General features: G+C 40.6%; 2 protein-coding genes across 2 annotated transcripts in view; one reads left to right on the forward strand and one right to left on the reverse strand.

The window, feature by feature from the left end:
* Positions 1-163: 163 nt before the first annotated feature.
* Positions 164-4,486, reverse strand: c3h19orf67 (chromosome 3 C19orf67 homolog). Its single transcript, XM_067499701.1, has 6 exons — positions 4,371-4,486; positions 4,141-4,285; positions 2,161-2,261; positions 1,608-1,814; positions 1,320-1,472; positions 164-1,072 (listed from the first exon to the last, which is right to left on the reverse strand). Exons 1-6 carry the CDS (start codon positions 4,454-4,456, stop codon positions 940-942), a joined length of 825 nt encoding a protein of 274 aa, XP_067355802.1. The 5' UTR covers positions 4,457-4,486; the 3' UTR covers positions 164-939.
* Positions 4,487-8,024: 3,538 nt separating this feature from the next.
* Positions 8,025-17,316, forward strand: part of pkn1a (protein kinase N1a) — a 46,873-nt gene continuing 37,581 nt past the window's right edge. Inside the window, exon 1 of the mRNA XM_067497507.1 lies at positions 8,025-8,814. Coding sequence (XP_067353608.1) covers positions 8,794-8,814 — 21 coding nt within the window. The 5' untranslated portion in view covers positions 8,025-8,793. The remainder of the gene's footprint in view (positions 8,815-17,316) is intronic.

Below are 17,316 nucleotides of genomic sequence, written 5' to 3' on the forward strand. Positions count from 1 at the left end.
TTTTATTGAAAGTAAGTAAAATGCCTTTCTGTCCCAAACTGACCTGATGAGCTAAAGGTTAAATTGAACACAGCAGGCTGAAATCTTAATTTGTTACTGAGGCTACAAGTTTAGTCTCATTTGCAATATTAATTTATTAAAATGAAGTGAGGCATATGTGTAATTTAAATTACTTGAACCTGTTAAAGTAAATTGGGCATTCTCACTTGTGGGACCCACATTACGGCAGCTTTTCAAAATGTTCCTTATTGTCTTTGACTTTGAGACATAAATTTGTAATTGTGTTTTAATGCAATGTTTAATGTAAATAAAGTAGTTTTTTTTTTTTTTAAAGAATGCTTCTCTACTTCTTTGCAACAAATTAAAACCAAACGTAATGTTCTTATAAAAATTATAAACTTTATAAAACATTCAACATCAACACACTTGAATGTGAGACAAAAACAGATAAAGATGTTCAGTACCAAACTTTTAACATAACCTGAAACAGTTAGTCTAAAAACCAACACACAACCTCCCAATTGTTATATGCATAATAATGAACATGAAGAATTATCTCTAGTTCAATGTTTCATACAAACTAGTCCAGCCTATTACCATATGCTGTCACCCATCAATAATGGCGAATCCCAGAGACTTAAACTTGCTGGCTACTTTATTAGGTACAACTGTACAAAAATTGACCCCCAACTGTTCATATAATGCACACCAGTATGACTCCAGCACCTGCTAGGACCTCCAAAAATTAACACGTTATGGAACTGTCAGACAGGCGATAATTCTAACTTAAAAACTGAGAAAGTTTCACCTTGTAAAAGTAAAATTTATGGCAGAGCTACTATACTGGATTGCATAGATTGTACCTAATGAAGTGGCCAGTGAGTGACTGGTCAGTAAGTGTATATCCTGTAATAACACAGACGCTTCTCGTACAGGAGTCTACCATGAGTCTGCTGACTTCCATAACAACAGCAGCTGCTGCATGTAATCTGTAGCAATGCAGCAAGATGGCTCCTCAATCCCCAGAAACAACAGCTTGTTATAGTTGGCCTGAGGAACGTCACACAAGATCCTGAAATAGACAAGAAAACATTGAAGCCTACATGTCAGACAACCATAGAATACTGTTGCTATCAGACACACGTTAATGTTTAGGACAATGGAGTGATTTACATTTATAACATGCAAAAGAAATAAATTATTTAATGTGATGAATGCTTTTCCTCATTTTAACAATTATCTACTTGTAATATGATTCTAAGCTAAAAATTAAGTAAAAGCATCTGCAAAAAAAAAAAAAAAAAGTAAAGTCTGTATACCAGTCATCAATAGTCTCTGTAATGGGGTCAGGGTCCACCTGCACCCACTGACCAATAGACCACATCCTCACCACGTTACCATCAGAGAAACCTGGTCTGCCCCAGTCAGTCTCTGCATGTGTATTGGGAATGTCTTCGTAGCACAGGAAGTAGCTTCAAAGGACATAAAAAAATAAAAACAGGACAGATTTTAAGAAAAAAGGTAATATTTGCAGGATTTTCAAAAAACACTACTCAACTTTTGGACTCATAGTACTGGTGTAAGGTGGAAAACAGTTTAAGACTCACTACTCTGTTTTTGCCTCCCTCTCCTTGCTCTCCCCACCCTGGTCTTTATCTGTCTTCTGCCCAACTTGGAGTTTTTCCACATTCCAGCGCATGCGTTTGTATAGCCTCGTGTCAACTTGGGAAAGGTATGGCGTGGGCTTACAGTAGAGGAACGTGGTCAATTTTAGTTGGCCAAGCTGACACTGGCCGACACAGAAGTGAGATACGCTGGGAATGCAAATAGGAGAGTATGTGTATTGGGGGAGTGTGTAATACTGAGTTACCGGAGTAGATCGTTCAAGAAAAGCCCAATAATTTGATACTGTTAGGGAAGATTATTAAGTGACACTTAAAATGTGTTGCTTATGGTATTGCTTATATGAATTAATGCTTAACTGTTTATATATAATATAACTGACTACCTCAATGTAACTTTCTGTTCTGCTGTACCTGTGCTACTGAAACAAAATTTGAAAAGCATAAGAACATAAAAAGTAAAAGTATATACTAAAAATTTCTCAGTACATATTTGTGTTGTTTCTTTGTGTGTTTGTACACCTCAATGTCTTTGTACCTGTTGGGCTCAGTCTCCTCTAAACATAGGAGATTGTAGCTAGCGCAAGATAACACAAGCTGCTCCAACTTGTCACATAGCTGCTGATAGATGTCCAACAGCTGTACACAAACACACACCAGTTGTGAGTTAAACCATAACATTTTTATAGAGTGAACACAAATGGCCTACTCACTCCGCGACAGATGTTTTTCACATAGAAAAAGGTTTGTTCCAGCAACTGGATTAGGAACAGATCAAAAAAAACTGAAACAGCTGACCATATCAGACGCCCAAATTCACCAGTACAGTGCAAAATATTAAAATACAGTATTACAGTGTATATGCCAGTATACAGAACTACTGTCAAGTAAAATGCTTGCAGTGTTTCCTTTCCTTTAATGCCTTTTATTGCATTTTGAGAGAAGTCATACAGGGCACATGGGCACATATTGTTAACTATAAAACTAAATAAAATTTGGTAACTAACTATATTAACACATTTAAAAATGTAAATATAGTACTGTTGAACTACTGGCTATTTAATGTATTGTAATAAAACAAGAATATGCTAGATACATCAGGAATAACTAAGTTTAAACAGTTCAAACTTGAACTTGAAATTGTGGTGTATATATAAGCAGATTTTGATGTAAATTTGCCTATGCATTTAGATATCTAATTATGGTACCACAATTAAAAAGGCAGAGCAGAGGACGAAGTGGAGGAAGTTGAAAAAGGAAGAATGTTGTGTAGTTTTCAGGGAGGAGCTGAGACAGACTCCGGGTGGTCAGGAAGTGCTTCCAGATGACTGCACCACTACAGCTAAAGTGATCAGGGAGACAGGTAGGAGGGGTGTGTCATCAGGAAAGAGGAAAGTGGACAAGGAGACTTGGTGGTGGAACGAGGAAGTTCAGGAGTGTATACAGAGAAAGAGGTCAGCTACGAAGAAGTGGGACATTGAGAGGACTAAAGAGTAGACAGGAGTACAGGGAGATGCAGCATAAGGTGAAGGTAGAAGTGGCAAAGGCCAAACAAAGAGCATATGAGGACTTGTATGCTAGGTTGAATGGTAAGGAGGAAGAGGGATATTTATTGGTGAGGCAGAGACAGAGATGGAAGGATGTGCAGCAGGTTAGTTTGATTAAAGATAAGGATGGAAATGTATTGACAGGTGCCAGGAGTGTGATGGGAAGATGGAAGGAGAACTTTCAAGAGTTGAAGAATGAGGAAAATGAAAGGGAACAAAGAGTGGAAGAGGTGACTGGTGTGGAGCAGGAAGTGAAGAGTGAAGTGAGGAGGGTGTTGTAGAGGATGAAGAGTGGAAAGGCGGTTGGTCCTGATGACATACCTGTGGAGGTATGAAAGTGTCTAGGAGAGGTGGCAGTAGAGTTTCTGACTAGTTGTTTAACAAGATCTTGGAGAGTGAGAGGATGCCTGAGGACTGGAGGAGAAGTGTACTGGTGCCCATTTTTAAGAACAAGGGAGATGAGCAGAGCTGTGGCAACTACAGAGGAATAAAGTTGATGAGCCAAACAATGAAGTTGTGGTAAAGAGTAGTGGAAGCTAAGCTAATGGGAGAAGTGAACATTTGTGAGCAGCAATATGGCTTCATCTGTAGAAGGATGCTGAGGTTGGAGCTGCGAGGCAGGAGGTTTAGAGGAAGACCAAAGAGATTTATGGATGTAGTGAGAGAGGACATGAGGTTAGTTGGTGTGAGAGGAGGATGCAGAGGACAGGGTTAGATGGAGGAAGACAATTTGTTTCACTTTGTTGAACCCTAAAAGGGAACAGCCAAATGGAAAAGAAGAAAGAATTGGAACTGTTTGTGGTGCACAGTGCATTAAGTGTCAATAAATATAACTTTATTAGCAGGCCTCACTTTCAACAGATTTCAGCAGCACTATATTTTTCAATAGTAAAAATGTCTGTTCTAATACCTGACCAAATAAAACCAGAACTATCAGTATTCATAAATACTGAGATACTGAGAAACTTTACCTGTGTGTAAATGTTTAAGGCCAGAGAGGTGTGCTGGGGCCTGGTGCTCCTAACTGTGGATTCCAGGTGGTTAAAGTAAGGCTGACAGGTGTACAAGAAGCTTACCACTGCAGCGGCGAGAGCGTCTCTCTCTACGTGACCCTGCCTGCCAGACCACACAGAAAAACCTCATACCACTGAACAAAAACCCACACAGAATCAGTGCATTGCGACATGCTATAGGCCCCTACCCATTCACAAGGCAGCTGTGTAAGTCGTCTGCTTTGTGCATAAAGAACTGGAGCTGCAGCTGCATGGACTGAAGGCTCATCTCCATCCCTTTGATATCCAGACAGGTGTAACCCCCATGATCAGCACCGGTTGGCGCCAGAGCAACATCGTCCATCTCTGAGATCCACCATAACAATGTCACGTTTCTTTACAGCAGATGTTGTCTTTAATAGTGTAAATAAGGTTCTATGACTTTATATTAACGTCCTATGTTATTTGAACAAGCTGTTTCTCGACGGAGAGTGCATGGATGTTTGTTCTATTCAGACATATGAAAAGTGAAGGTAGGGAGATTTGAGTTTCATAAAGCTTGGTAAATGAAAACATTAATGTAGCTTATAGATGGAACATAGGTTAATATAACGCTACATTATCTCCTCTCTCCGCTCCTTACCCACACCCACGTCCTCCTGCAGTCGGTCCCCAGGCGCATTTTGTCCTGATGCTGACTTTTCGTGCTGGAAGTCAACATTAACATCTGTCATGTTCTCAGTTGTAGATGGGTCGATATTTTTAGACACCTGTTGGAAATAAAATGCTAACTTATTAGTTTGGGGCTGTTATACACTTTCACCTGTCACCCGTTAGCCAAATGGCTAACGTCCTGCTATTTAACCGTTACTAGCTGATTACTAAAAGTCGGCTAATTAGGCTGGTGTCCCCATTACTCAGCAAGATAATGGAATGTCTATTACGATGCAGTCTGTTAGCTTGTAATATATGTTACAAAAACAACTTAACTAACTTTGGCTGAAGTTCACTAGCTAGCAGTTCAGCTAGTACCTTTATCATCATCAACAGCTTTTGGTTAACGCTCCAGGGTGTGAAAGGTCAAAGACATGACCGTGTCCAAAAAGCATTAAGACATAAAAGTTGTTTGGGTTGTTTTTTGTTTTGTTTGTTTGGTTTTTTTTGCTTTTATTAATGTCCATAGTACAAAACAATAATAAGTCAATACTTTAAACAGTATTGCTTCTTTTTTTTCCTTTTTATTTTTGATAGGAGGTTAAAACTGAACGTGTTAGCTAGTAAACTTTAACATTAAAACCAGCATATATGTATGGAAGCAAATTTCAGTGTTATGGTTTCCAGCTTTATTTCCGTTTTTGGGCTTTTATTTTGACGTCATCACTTCCATAAAACTTTGATACATACTTTTCAAATGTATAAAGACAGATTTATGTTACAGTTCGTTTGTCTTTTTGTCTTTTTTCCCCGTTTTGATGATTATGATTGAAAAAATACAAGTCTATTACACTCGCATGCTTCCTCTCTGTTTTTTTAATTGAAACTTACATTTAATCCAAACTTTATTTTTTAAATTTCTTTTAAATTTATTAAGGACATCTGGTCACCCTATCATAATTCACTAGTACCCTCTCAAAACCTGACAATCAGATATTGGATTAGCAAATGTTCACAAGTTTCTAATGTACAAGTTTTTTTTATAGATAGTTGTCTCACACTCGGTCATGACTTTAAATGAATTAGTATATACACATTATGATGTAGCTATCCTGAAGCATTGGGAGTACTCTGTACTTCATCTTATATTTCTGCTGGCAGATTTTCATTTTGCAAATCAGTTATGCAAATGTGGTCCAGTTCAACTTCTCTATCAGATTTACAAAAGACACCTACTCTCACCACACTAGCATCCCCTAAACCTATTACGAGTTTTTTCTGTGCTTCTTGTTTTACTTTTCAATCCCCCCCCCCCCCCCCCCCCCCCCCACACACACACACACTTTGTAACTTATTATTATGGTTCCTGTTGAATAAGATCAACTGCAGCACACAATTTCTGTTGTTTACTTTGCTTTGCTATGAACCCAAAATGTTTTCTCAGTGGGGTATTCTCTTTGTTCCACAGGTCCAATCCTGTGATACCTGTTTTAAATGTTTATATTCACATAACTTGTTATAGAAGTAGTCTGTGAATATGAAGCATTATGCCACAAAATTGAGGACTAGAAAAGAACTTTGGACTTAATTGTTGTAAGACTTGAATAAATTAAGATTTATCTTTCTGAATACAGCCTGAAGAAGACTAGTAACCAGACTTTAAAGACTCAATGCCTGCAGCACCAAGACCCCTGAAAGACTAGCTAACAGCAGGAAAACCTTCCCTTCATGTAGCTCGGCTGTTTTGGTTCAGTTTAAAGTTTAACATTGCTGCAATATTTGCACCGGTGCTGCTGTTGTGTGCATGAACCACCTCTTTAAATTAGGTAATTCAGATCATGTCAAACACTGTTAATACTGTCTTATTGTTAATATTTGCTATTGCTACTGATATCAGTAATCCTGGCTCTGGTAATATTTGCTATCAGATTAAAACAGTGTTTTCTAGTATCACTTAACCGTCACTATATACAATATGTCATTACAAGATAAAATAGATTGCTGTAGATGTAGCTCCAACTCCAACTCCAGCTAAATTATCAAAATGTTGATGCACCAGTAAATATAATTCAACATATAGTAGTAATAAGCAATACATGCCATTTTGCACCATGGGAACTGTTCATTTTTTAAATTAAAATTATGTGTCCTGGGTGTTTAATAACTTGAGATATTTGCTTAATTTAAACTAGATTTTTTTTTGTATTTTTATTTGCTTAGTTTGCTTTGTTTTATTTTATCGTTGGACTATTGGGTTTTTTTTGTAATAACTGAGTCGGGTTAATTTTTGTTTAGTCTATTTTTTTACCAGTGCAACACAGACATACAAGGGCCACAGTTTGTTCTTTTGTGTATTTGCATTATTGGATGGATAAACATTATCTATCCATCTATTTTCTGTACACCCTGGAAAGGTTGCCAGTCTATCTCAGGGTCAATTCATACACACAGACAACCATTCACATTCACATGTACGGTCAATTAATAGTCACCAATTAACCTAACATGCATTTATTTGGACTGTGGGGGGGAAACCAGAGCACCCAGAGGAAACACACACAAGCACAGAATTATGAAAGGCAAAATCTCACAATGGACAATGAAAGTATACTTTGCCAGTGTACATGATCATCCCCGATGTGCCTCAGTGGCCCTTTAACTTGTTTCCTATGAATTTGATTTGTTGACGGCCTCTACAGGCATAGTGATTGCTATATTTTGATTATTCAAGTGGGCTCACATTTTAATGACCATGTAAAAATAGTGAAATACGATTGTTAGTGTAATGTATACGGTTCATTAGTATTTTAAACTTTACAGTTACTTGTATGGTTGAGTACTTTTGACATTTCTCCATCAGTGGTGGAAAGTAACGTAGTACAGTAAAATTACTTAATTGTTGTACTTCATTACTTTTACTTAAGTAGAAATGTGCTTTAAATAAAATGCATTTTTGTTAGTGTTGTATTTTGCAGTTGTTGAGTACTTCGTCCACAGCTGTCCTCCATCCATTGCATAGTTGTGACATATATCAACAGTTGGCTCATTAGCAGCAGACAAAAAGTAAGAAAAATTAAAATAAAATCTGCTGTAGGTCACATGACATATCCGGGCGTGGCCCAGCCGTTCAGGTTGAACCAATAAACGCCTGGCGGGCCGCGTCACTGAAACGCCGTGAACGCGCAGCACGGTCTCCGTGTTAAGTGGTTGTGTGTGCACGCTCTCGTCTCCGTCACTCAGCCGCTGTTTTAGTGATCAGTTGTCTTCACTCGTCCCCTGTACCGCAACGAACAAAGACAATTATCAATTTGTGCGTTTTTAGTGATACTGATCGTGATATAGGATTCATTGTCCTTTGTTTTTACTGTGATAGCGGCTGACAGGCGGCTTTTGATGTGTGTCTGTGTATCTTATAACATTACACACCGGAGACTGAGGCGTGTTCATGTTTTGCGGATGTTACCGGGATAAGAAGAGCTAGGAGAAGGGGCTTTCTTTCATGTTATGCATGATTCTGTGGATGTGACTTTGTCCCCGCTCGGGTTCGGCAGGGCATGACGGAGGAGGAGCGGTGGCTGCTGGTTGACTGACGCGTCCGCTGCTAGCCGTTGACGCCAAACACTCGGACAATAAGCCGAACAATGACCCTGCGCCCATCAGTTTTCTTAGGGTGCTGTTAGGCGAATGACTCTTGTGTAAGACGCAACCACATTTTTATTCCCCTAAAGTGAGGGACTAACGCGGTTCTGACGTGCTGAAACCCGCGGGGAGGATCAATTCAGGCGCGGCTGGGCAAAGCAACAATGCGGATTACTCCGTTTGCCTTTGTGTCAGTATAGAGTGTTTGAATAAAGTTGAGCTAACACTCGAGAGCAGTAGCCAGTCCTCTTCCAGTTATCATTTTTATTTAATTACCTCGGAGATACGTTGACGTGGGGGAAAAGCTGTAACAGACTGAAAACAGCAGTAGAGACAACGATGGCGAACGACTCCATACAAGTAAGTTGGGGTGGGGGTGGATGTCCTGCAACCTGTTTGCATGGTCTGATAGAAATCGTGTTCTCTTGTAACCTTTTGCCCTTCACTGGGTCTCGGGTAGTTCTTTAGCTAGTTCTTTATATCATAAGGTAGTTCTCAATTTGTCTATGCTCATGTACTCGAAGCAGTCAATCAGCACAAGATTTCAGTTGTAAGCGTAGAAATATTGTTATAGGCTGGAGATGTATTATTATTATTATTATTATTATTATTATTATTATTATTATTATTATTTTACAGGCAAAATGCCAAAATCATAATACACATAAACCCTCCTTCGTCCTTGGCCCCAAATTGTAAACCACATAGAACCACTAACTGAGAAACTGAAACTCAGGTGTGTATGGAAATATAGTTTTGATAGTAAATTGATAGTTTATCTCTTGTTAATAATGTATGTTGGGTCAATTTCTGGTTTTGAAGAGGGTTGGAGCAGAGGTCTGCATTCACACTGGGAGCTTGGCTTAATGTGTTGTATTTGTTGTAATGCTCCTCCTGTAGCTTTGTGCTTTCACAATGGTGTGTGTGAGTGGAAAACAGGCAGACTCAATAGTTACATTTGTTATAAGGAACACTGTCTGTGTGTGTGTGTGTGTGTGTGTGTGTGTGTGTGTGTACTCACACTCCCACATGGCATCTCCTGTTCATGAAAGCATTAACAAGCAGGAAGCCTACTGCTTACTTTGCATTTTAGACAGAGTAGTTGTGTGCTGCACAAGCTTTATAAACTGCTGAAAACACAGCTCTTCTGCACTTCCTATGCACTTAAATCTATTTATATAAATATATGCTATTTCATCTCGTGAAATGTAAACACTTTTTCTGATAGGACTTTGCTTCGATGTTTTCTCATTGACTTAGATTTTTGCTTGCCTTGTAATTTAAATCTTGTAAATCGCTTTGGATTAAAGCTTCTGTTAAATAACTAAATGTAAATGTATGAAACTCATAGCACTGAACTTAACTTAGCTATAGGTCCAGTACGGTTTGTAAACATTTCAAGTCCAAGCAGGACTTGAAAGCCAGTGTTATGTATAAGTTGGCACATGACATTGTATTCATTTCAGAAAATGTGGTGTTGTCACACAGGTGGCTATGCTTTATCTGTTTGTTATGCAATTATATCTTTCCAGTTGCACTTTATGAGCTGATGTCATTAGGGTGAGAGGGAATTGCAGGCAGGTAGTGAAACAGGAGACAAGTTAGTGTTAATATACTGTGAAGTAGCTGAGTGAGGAACAGGTGCATGTGAAAATACAGAAGAGGTACAATATGGGACAATGGAAAAAGTCACCTTTACCACCACTTTTTTTCTCTTTTTATGTCTGTGGATGAAGTTTCTGAAAACATAAAATGGTGGTGTTTTGTCCACTTCCATTAACCATTTCACCCATGTTTGGCTTTTTCCTCTATTGTATTAAGAATGACTAATTTATGTTGTTTATTGACTGATATGAATTTCAGTTTTTATACAGGCACATGTCAGATGTCACCCTCTGAGGTTGTCTTGTAGCATAATTTGTCTTTTTCATACTCCATGAACTTTCCACTGTTTCTTTAGCTGTTGACTTTGTGCTATTTTGTGACTAAAGTCTGAATCTGCAACCCAACTTATTGTGCAGGTGCTGGTCATATCTTGTCTCAGTAACTGCAATGCCTTAATGGGGCTACCAACATGCACAATCATACACCTCTAGATAATCCAAAATGCTGCAGCATGCTTTATTTTTGATCAGCCAAAAAGGACACGTGTCACACCACTCTTTAGATCTCTACAGTGACTTTCAGTAGCTGACCGCATCAGTTTCAAAGCTCTGACATTGCCCGGTGGTCCCATCACCACACAAAAGATGCCAAGCAGAACATTTCAGCTCAGTCGTCCCATGATGGTAGAGATGTGATACTGAATTCACTCAGCAGCCTTACTCCCTCTGTTATCTGCTGAAAACAGAGCTTTTCGGAAACTTTCTATGCACTTGAATCTTAAGACTCGGTTGTATCTTCCACTTGCATCTAATGAAATTGAAACATGTCTTCTCAAAGCACTTTGCTTTAATGTCTTTTCCTTGACTTAAATTTTCTTTGTTGTATCTCAATTGTAAGTCACTTTGGATAAAAGAATCTACCAAATGAGTAAATTTAAATGCTCCTTCTGACACTAATTAAAAATTAGTGTCAGAAGGTCATGAAACCCTATCGGTGTGTGTTTTTAACTGAGTAGCATTTTATCTGACCACTTTTAAAAGCTTTGTGCAGGACGAGTTTGCCACTTTAACTAAGTCTAATTCTAGCTTTGGTGCCTTGATGTCCTAAGGCACCAAATAAAAGGTTTTTGTAGAGACTATAGATAAACAAGTGTATTTTCGTGTCCAGTCATATAAATCTAACAATTGACCTTTTTTTGTGTAAAAAAAGGTTTTACCATTTAAGCATCTATTTTTGTAGATCAGGAGGAGCTGGTGAAGTTTTACACCCTTCACATGGTGCCCAAAGTGTTTGGCCCCATAGGAAGATGATGTTAAACAGCTCCGGTTGAATCTAACCCTAAATGCGTCAGTCTTCCTCAAAAAGTTAGCGGAGAGTCAAAAATAGAACAGAGGGAGGATATAGAGCCATTTCACCACATTATGTGGAGGAATTTGCAGTGACTTTGCTCAGTACATGTTCAGTGGAAAAGGCCAGTTGACCAAGAGGTTGAGGTGTTTCACAAGTTGTACATGAGCACAGATATTCGTGTTTGCAAAGCCACATGTACTAAGTACAACTGAAACAGACATTCAGAGTCAGATACTCTAGGAAACGCATAGGACTACATCCCATAAACCTCACTATGACATAAGGACACAACTATGCGTACATAGTAGGATTTTCTCAGTGGTTCCCTGTGGCCATGTGAGCAGACAGAATCCACAATAAAGCATCAAGGAACAGTTTAGCAACTACCGACTTGGAGAGAGAACTAATATTCATTCATTTCTCTGTCAGGCATCCCAGTTTAAAAAAAAAAAAAAAAAAAGTCTGGATCATCTAACAGGACTGTGTACTGTCATTGTGTGAGACAATTTCTCACATGAATAATGTTTCATTTTAATTTAATAACACATGATCATAACATATTTGTTCTACTGACTACTTTTCAGTCCCTCGAGGAATTTGCAGTGTTTTGATCCCAACGATTTCTTCAATCCATTACCCAGGAATTCTGCATAACTTTACAAATTAAAACATAAAAACATAGCAACATGCATCACAATTTTTAATGCAACTGTGGCAATATCAGGCATTTTAGACTTTTACATGAGAAAACCACCCTGCTGTGAGCAATTTAAACCACTTTGTGGTAGAATATAGTCCAAACATTCATTCTCATTTTTATCTACTAATCTGAAAAGGTAGCATGACTGTGTCTTTTAAAATCAGTTTAAATGTTTTACACTGATATGACAATATAGCTCATTGCCAGATCTGTTTGTTGGGCAAAGTGAATTCTACTGTCCTCTGATCGCCATGTTCACTGTCTCCATATGGTGTCAAGATTATAGTAGCTGGTCTGTGTCCCAGTCATTCAGCAAGTTTATGGCCATTTTCCAGTGTAAGGCAACTTTGTACTAGTCAAGGGAAAACTCAGTGTTGATATGATTATTTGGTTTGTGTCAAGTTCAGGGTTATTTATCCCCGCCAACCAACCAATCAAACATTAAAACTAAAACATTGCTGAAGTTAAGGTGTTCTAGAGGACATTGGAATTTATTGATTTCCCTGTAGAACTCCAACAGTCATAGTCAGCAAGTCCATATTCAAGCACAAATTGCTTGAAAAGTACTTGACTGTTCTAGCTTCTGCCACTTTCCTTTGTTGTGTGTTACAGTCAATTCAATATTAGGGTTTATAGACTTATGTTCCAAAGAAAGATGTTTTTGAGGTTGCCAAAATGTTTCTGTGCCAATAACAGCCATTACTTTTGAAGTGGATATTTGGTCTGTTGTTGGTGGTAGTTTCAGCTTAGTAATCACCGAGCGTTCACACCTTTGACCTAACAAAGGGACAAGAGGTAGGTTGGTTTCAACGAGGGGGCGGTTTCGGCTGTAGCCAATTAAGACCATATTTAAGGCACCTGTTGGGCTGGAGCGTCAGCCCTTGTTCAGCCCTCCTTGTGTGAAGGCCGACGGTGTAAGGACAAGCGAGTCTACCTGCGCGAGTCCGACAGTGTAAAGACAAGCGAGTCTACCTGCGTGAGTCCACCGAGCGAGGACACTAGGTAGTTTATTTCAAACTTCTTCTACTTCTATTTCTCTACTGTGCTTCACATTAACCTTTTCTACTCCGGAAAGCCTTTTCTTTGTTATAATATTTGTTTTCAGCAGATCCCTGTTCTCCTCCGCAGACGTAGGACATGGCGCCCTACTAGGGGACGACATGTTTCTCACCTGCGCACTCTCACCCAGACCACTTTGTCACCAGCCTCTTTTTCTCTTGCCCTGTGGAACTGCCAGTCTGCAGTGAACAAGGCCGACTTCATTCCAGCTTTTGCTACAGAGTCAGCTGTTCACCTGCTTGCACTTACAGAAACTTGGATCACGCCACAGAACACGGCCACCCCAGCTGCACTCTCCGCCAATTTTTCATTCTCTCACACTCCTCGCTCATCAGGCCAGGGGGGTGGGACTGGACTTCAATGACACCTGGAAGTTTTCCTCGACAGCACTACTCGGCAATCTGTCTTCTCTGGAATATCATGCCATTAGGATCACAGCACCGATTTCAGTCCAGGTGATTGTGATATATCGACCACCGGGCCAGCTGGGGAACTTCTGCGATGAACTGGACATGTTGCTGTCCCACTTCCCGGAAGATGGCACTTCTCTCATCGTCAAAAAAGGAGACCTGAACATTCACCTGGACAAACCACAGGCGGCTGATGTGTTTGCTCTTCTAAACACATTTGACCTGAGTCTGGTCTCCAATCCTCCGACCCACAAAGCTGGTAACAAACTCGACCTCATCCTCACCCGGAACTGCAACACAGACAACATCTTGGTCACTCCTCTGCATGTATCGGATCATTTCTTCATTTAACTCAGTCTTTATCCCTAGACCTTCGCAATCTCCTCCCACACTTGTAACATTCCGGCGCAACCTCAGGTCTCTCAACCCGGATCGATTCTCCTTGCTGGTCTCCGCAACTCTGCCCCCAACACAGGACCTCTCCATCCGAGATGCAGATGCAGCCACAGACAGCCTTGCAATACACTTTCATCATGTCGGGATTGTCTCTGTCCCATGTCTTCGAGACCCGCCCGTCTCTCACCTTCTAATCCGTGGCTCACTGACGGGATCCGTGAACAACGCACCACGCTCAGGATTGCTGAGAGGAAGTGGCGCAAATCCAAGACTCCATCTGCCCTTGCTGAGTATCAGAATCTGCTTGGACCTTTTTCTCACAGTGTCACCAGGGCAAAGATAAATTACTACCAGGAGAAGCTCAGCAACACCACGGACACCAGAAAGTTGTTCTCCACTTTCAAATCACTCATCTACCCACCTTCACCTCCCCCATCTACCTCTCTCTGCTGACAACTTTGCCAACTTTTTTACCAACAAGGTGGCAGCCATCAGCTCACAGTTCTCTCCTCCAGATGATGACATCCATCTAACATCTTCCAACACTGCATTGCTCTCATCATTTGCAATTCTGACTGAGGATGACGTATCCACCCTCCTCTAATCATCTGACCACCTGCACTCTGGATCCAATCCCTTCCACTCTTCTTCAAGCAGTTGCACCTGCACTAATGCCAGCTATTACACAAGTCATCAACACATCTCTCAAAACGGGGACTTTTCCAACCTCTTTCAAGCAGGCCTTGATTACCCCAGTGCTCAAGAAGCCTGCTCTTGATCCCTCTGTAGTGGAGAACTACAGACCTGTCTCCCTCCTTCCTTTTCTGGCCAAGACTATGGAACGAGCAGTCTTCAACCAACTCTCAGACTTCCTTTCCAAAAACAACCTCCTCGATGTCAACCAGTCTGGCTTCAAGAGGGGTCACTCCACAGAAACGGCACTCCTGACTGTTGTGGAATATCTTCGAGCTGCAAAAGCCACAGGTCAATCATCTGTCTTAATTCTACTTGATCTATCATCAGCCTTTGACACCATCAGATCCTCTTGTCCACACTCTCTGACTTGGGCATCTCTGGATCAGCTCTAGACTGGCTTTGTTCTTACTTATTGGGACGAACCTTCAAGGTATCCTGGTGGGGGCATCTTTCTAACTCTCATAGCCTCTCTACCGGTGTGCCACAGGGCTCAGTTCTTGGTCCTCTCCTCTTTTCTATCTATACTTCATCCCTAGGTGCCATCATTCACTCACATGGTCTTTCCTATCACTGCTACGCTGATGACACACAGCTCTTCCTGTCCTTTCCACCGGACGACTCCACTGTCTCATTGCGGATTTCTGCCTGTCTCTCAGACATCTCAGCCTGGATGAGTGAGACACACCTTCAGCTCAACCTCTCCAAGACCAAAGTCCTTGTCCTCCCAGCCAGACCTTTTGATGCAACACAACATCAGCATCAACATTGGATCTACAGTGATTGTCCCCACTAATTCGGCCAAAAATCTGGGGGTCATCATCGACGACCAACTGAGCTTTAAGGACCACATCTCCTCAGTCTCTAGGGCTTGCAGATTTGCCCTGTACAACATCAGGAAGATCAGACCCTATATCACGGAATATACAACCCAACTCATTGTACAGGCGCTGGTCACATCTCGTCTTGATTACTGCAGCGCTCTGTTGATGGGGTTACCGATATCCACAATCAAACCCTTGCAGATGATCCAAAATGCAGCAGCTCGCCTCATTTTTAATCAGCCAAAAAAGACCCATGTCACACCACTTTTTAGATATCTACACTGGCTTCCTGTAGCTGCTCGCATCAGGTTCAAAGCTCTGTCTCTTGCTTACAGGGTGGTTAACTCGATAGCTCCCGCTTACCTCAACTCATTCAAGTCTAAAATCCTTCCCGCCCTGTGCGGTCTGCCAATGAACGACGTCTGGTGGTCCCAGCACCGCATAGAAGACACCAAGCAAAACTGTTTAGCGCATTGATCCCACGATGGTGGAACGAGCTACCAAACGCTGCACGCTCAGCTGACTCTCTCCCAATATTCAAAAAACTGCTGAAAACTGAACTCTTCCGCATCTTCCTATGCACTTAAAAAAAAATAAATAAATAAAAAAAATCCTTTCTGCTCTCTTGCACTTGTATCTCGTGAACTGTGAACACTTTTCTGATAGGACTTTGCTTTGATGTTTTCTCCTTGACTTAGATTTTTGCTTGCCTTGTACCTCACTTGTAAGTCACTTTGGATAAAAGCGTCTGCTAAATGACTAAAGGTAAATGTTCTTTCATAGTTTTCCAATGTTTTATAGTCCAATTGAGAAAATAATGAGAATTAGTATTTTTTGCAACTCAAGTCTAGACAGGCAAATCAGCTTGTTTTAGTTGGCCCCTGACCTTCTTTCCGGACACTCTTGACTGTTTCCTATGTGAAATGCAGTTGTGCAGCACCGTGAACTTGCTGTGTGTAGCTGTATTGCTGGATCATTGCTACAATCATAGAAATAGTTCAGATGTGGGATAGGGATTTGCTACGGTCTGAGGGAAGAGGTCTAAAGGGTATTATGCTGATGATGAGGCTCTATAGCCCCAGCAGCACAATAGGTTGTATTGTCTGACACTAGTGGCCCAGATCACATTCACTTCACTGTAAGTTCATTTTCTTTATCCTGGCTGGAGTATGTTGGTTGACCACACCCTCACCAACCAACCAACCCACCCAGCTTCCTGCTTTCAGGCTGGGTACTTAAACTCACTATATCCACTATAGTTATTGTAGTCTGAGTTGTTTGTTGTTACTGTAGGTATGAACGGAGTGTGAGCTTATTTATTTTCTCTCCATAAATTTTGCCCTGTTTCTTTATCTCCCATTCTCATTTCCCCTTCCCTCTGTGCAAACACCCCATAATTCTCATGACCTCATAGTCATGTACTCTTGCATTCCAGTGTCACATGGGCCTATCCTTTTCCTGGGACACACACACAAGCCAGGAGCATTGAGCTTACACACTGTCATGACATCATCTATCATCTTTGGCCAGTGAACATCAGCAGATTTCTGCAAAGAGCATGTAAGGTTGATCACTCAGCCAAAACACAAATGTAGCAGATATTTTACTACTGTGCCAGTAGTACAGTTGTAAAATGTAATTGTATTGTATGTATTGATACAATAAATCAAAGATGAAGTCACTGTCAGTACAAATTTGGTAACGCTCTCTGTTTTCTGTCTTTGAAATTTCTTTATAGAACATCGATAATTTCTCTTTTTCTGGCCTTGTCAGCACCAGCAGCCATGCATTCTGACATATCTTGACCCGTCACCCCTGCTCATTA

This window comes from Channa argus, chromosome 3 (genome assembly GCF_033026475.1).
Source record: "Channa argus isolate prfri chromosome 3, Channa argus male v1.0, whole genome shotgun sequence".
Classification (NCBI taxonomy): Eukaryota; Metazoa; Chordata; class Actinopteri; order Anabantiformes; family Channidae; genus Channa; species Channa argus.

What these genes read in the sequence shown, in the direction of transcription:
- c3h19orf67 (XM_067499701.1), bottom strand. Translation starts at nt 4,456, where the DNA reads ATGGAGATGAGCCTTCAGTCCATGCAGCTGCAGCTCCAGTTCTTTATG. An exon ending in CCTTAAACATTTACACACAG is followed by an intron (nt 2,262 to 4,140) that starts GTAAAGTTTCTC and finishes GTTTGTGTACAG; the next exon opens with CTGTTGGACATCTATCAGCA. An exon ending in GAGGAGACTGAGCCCAACAG is followed by an intron (nt 1,815 to 2,160) that starts GTACAAAGACAT and finishes TTGCATTCCCAG; the next exon opens with CGTATCTCACTTCTGTGTCG.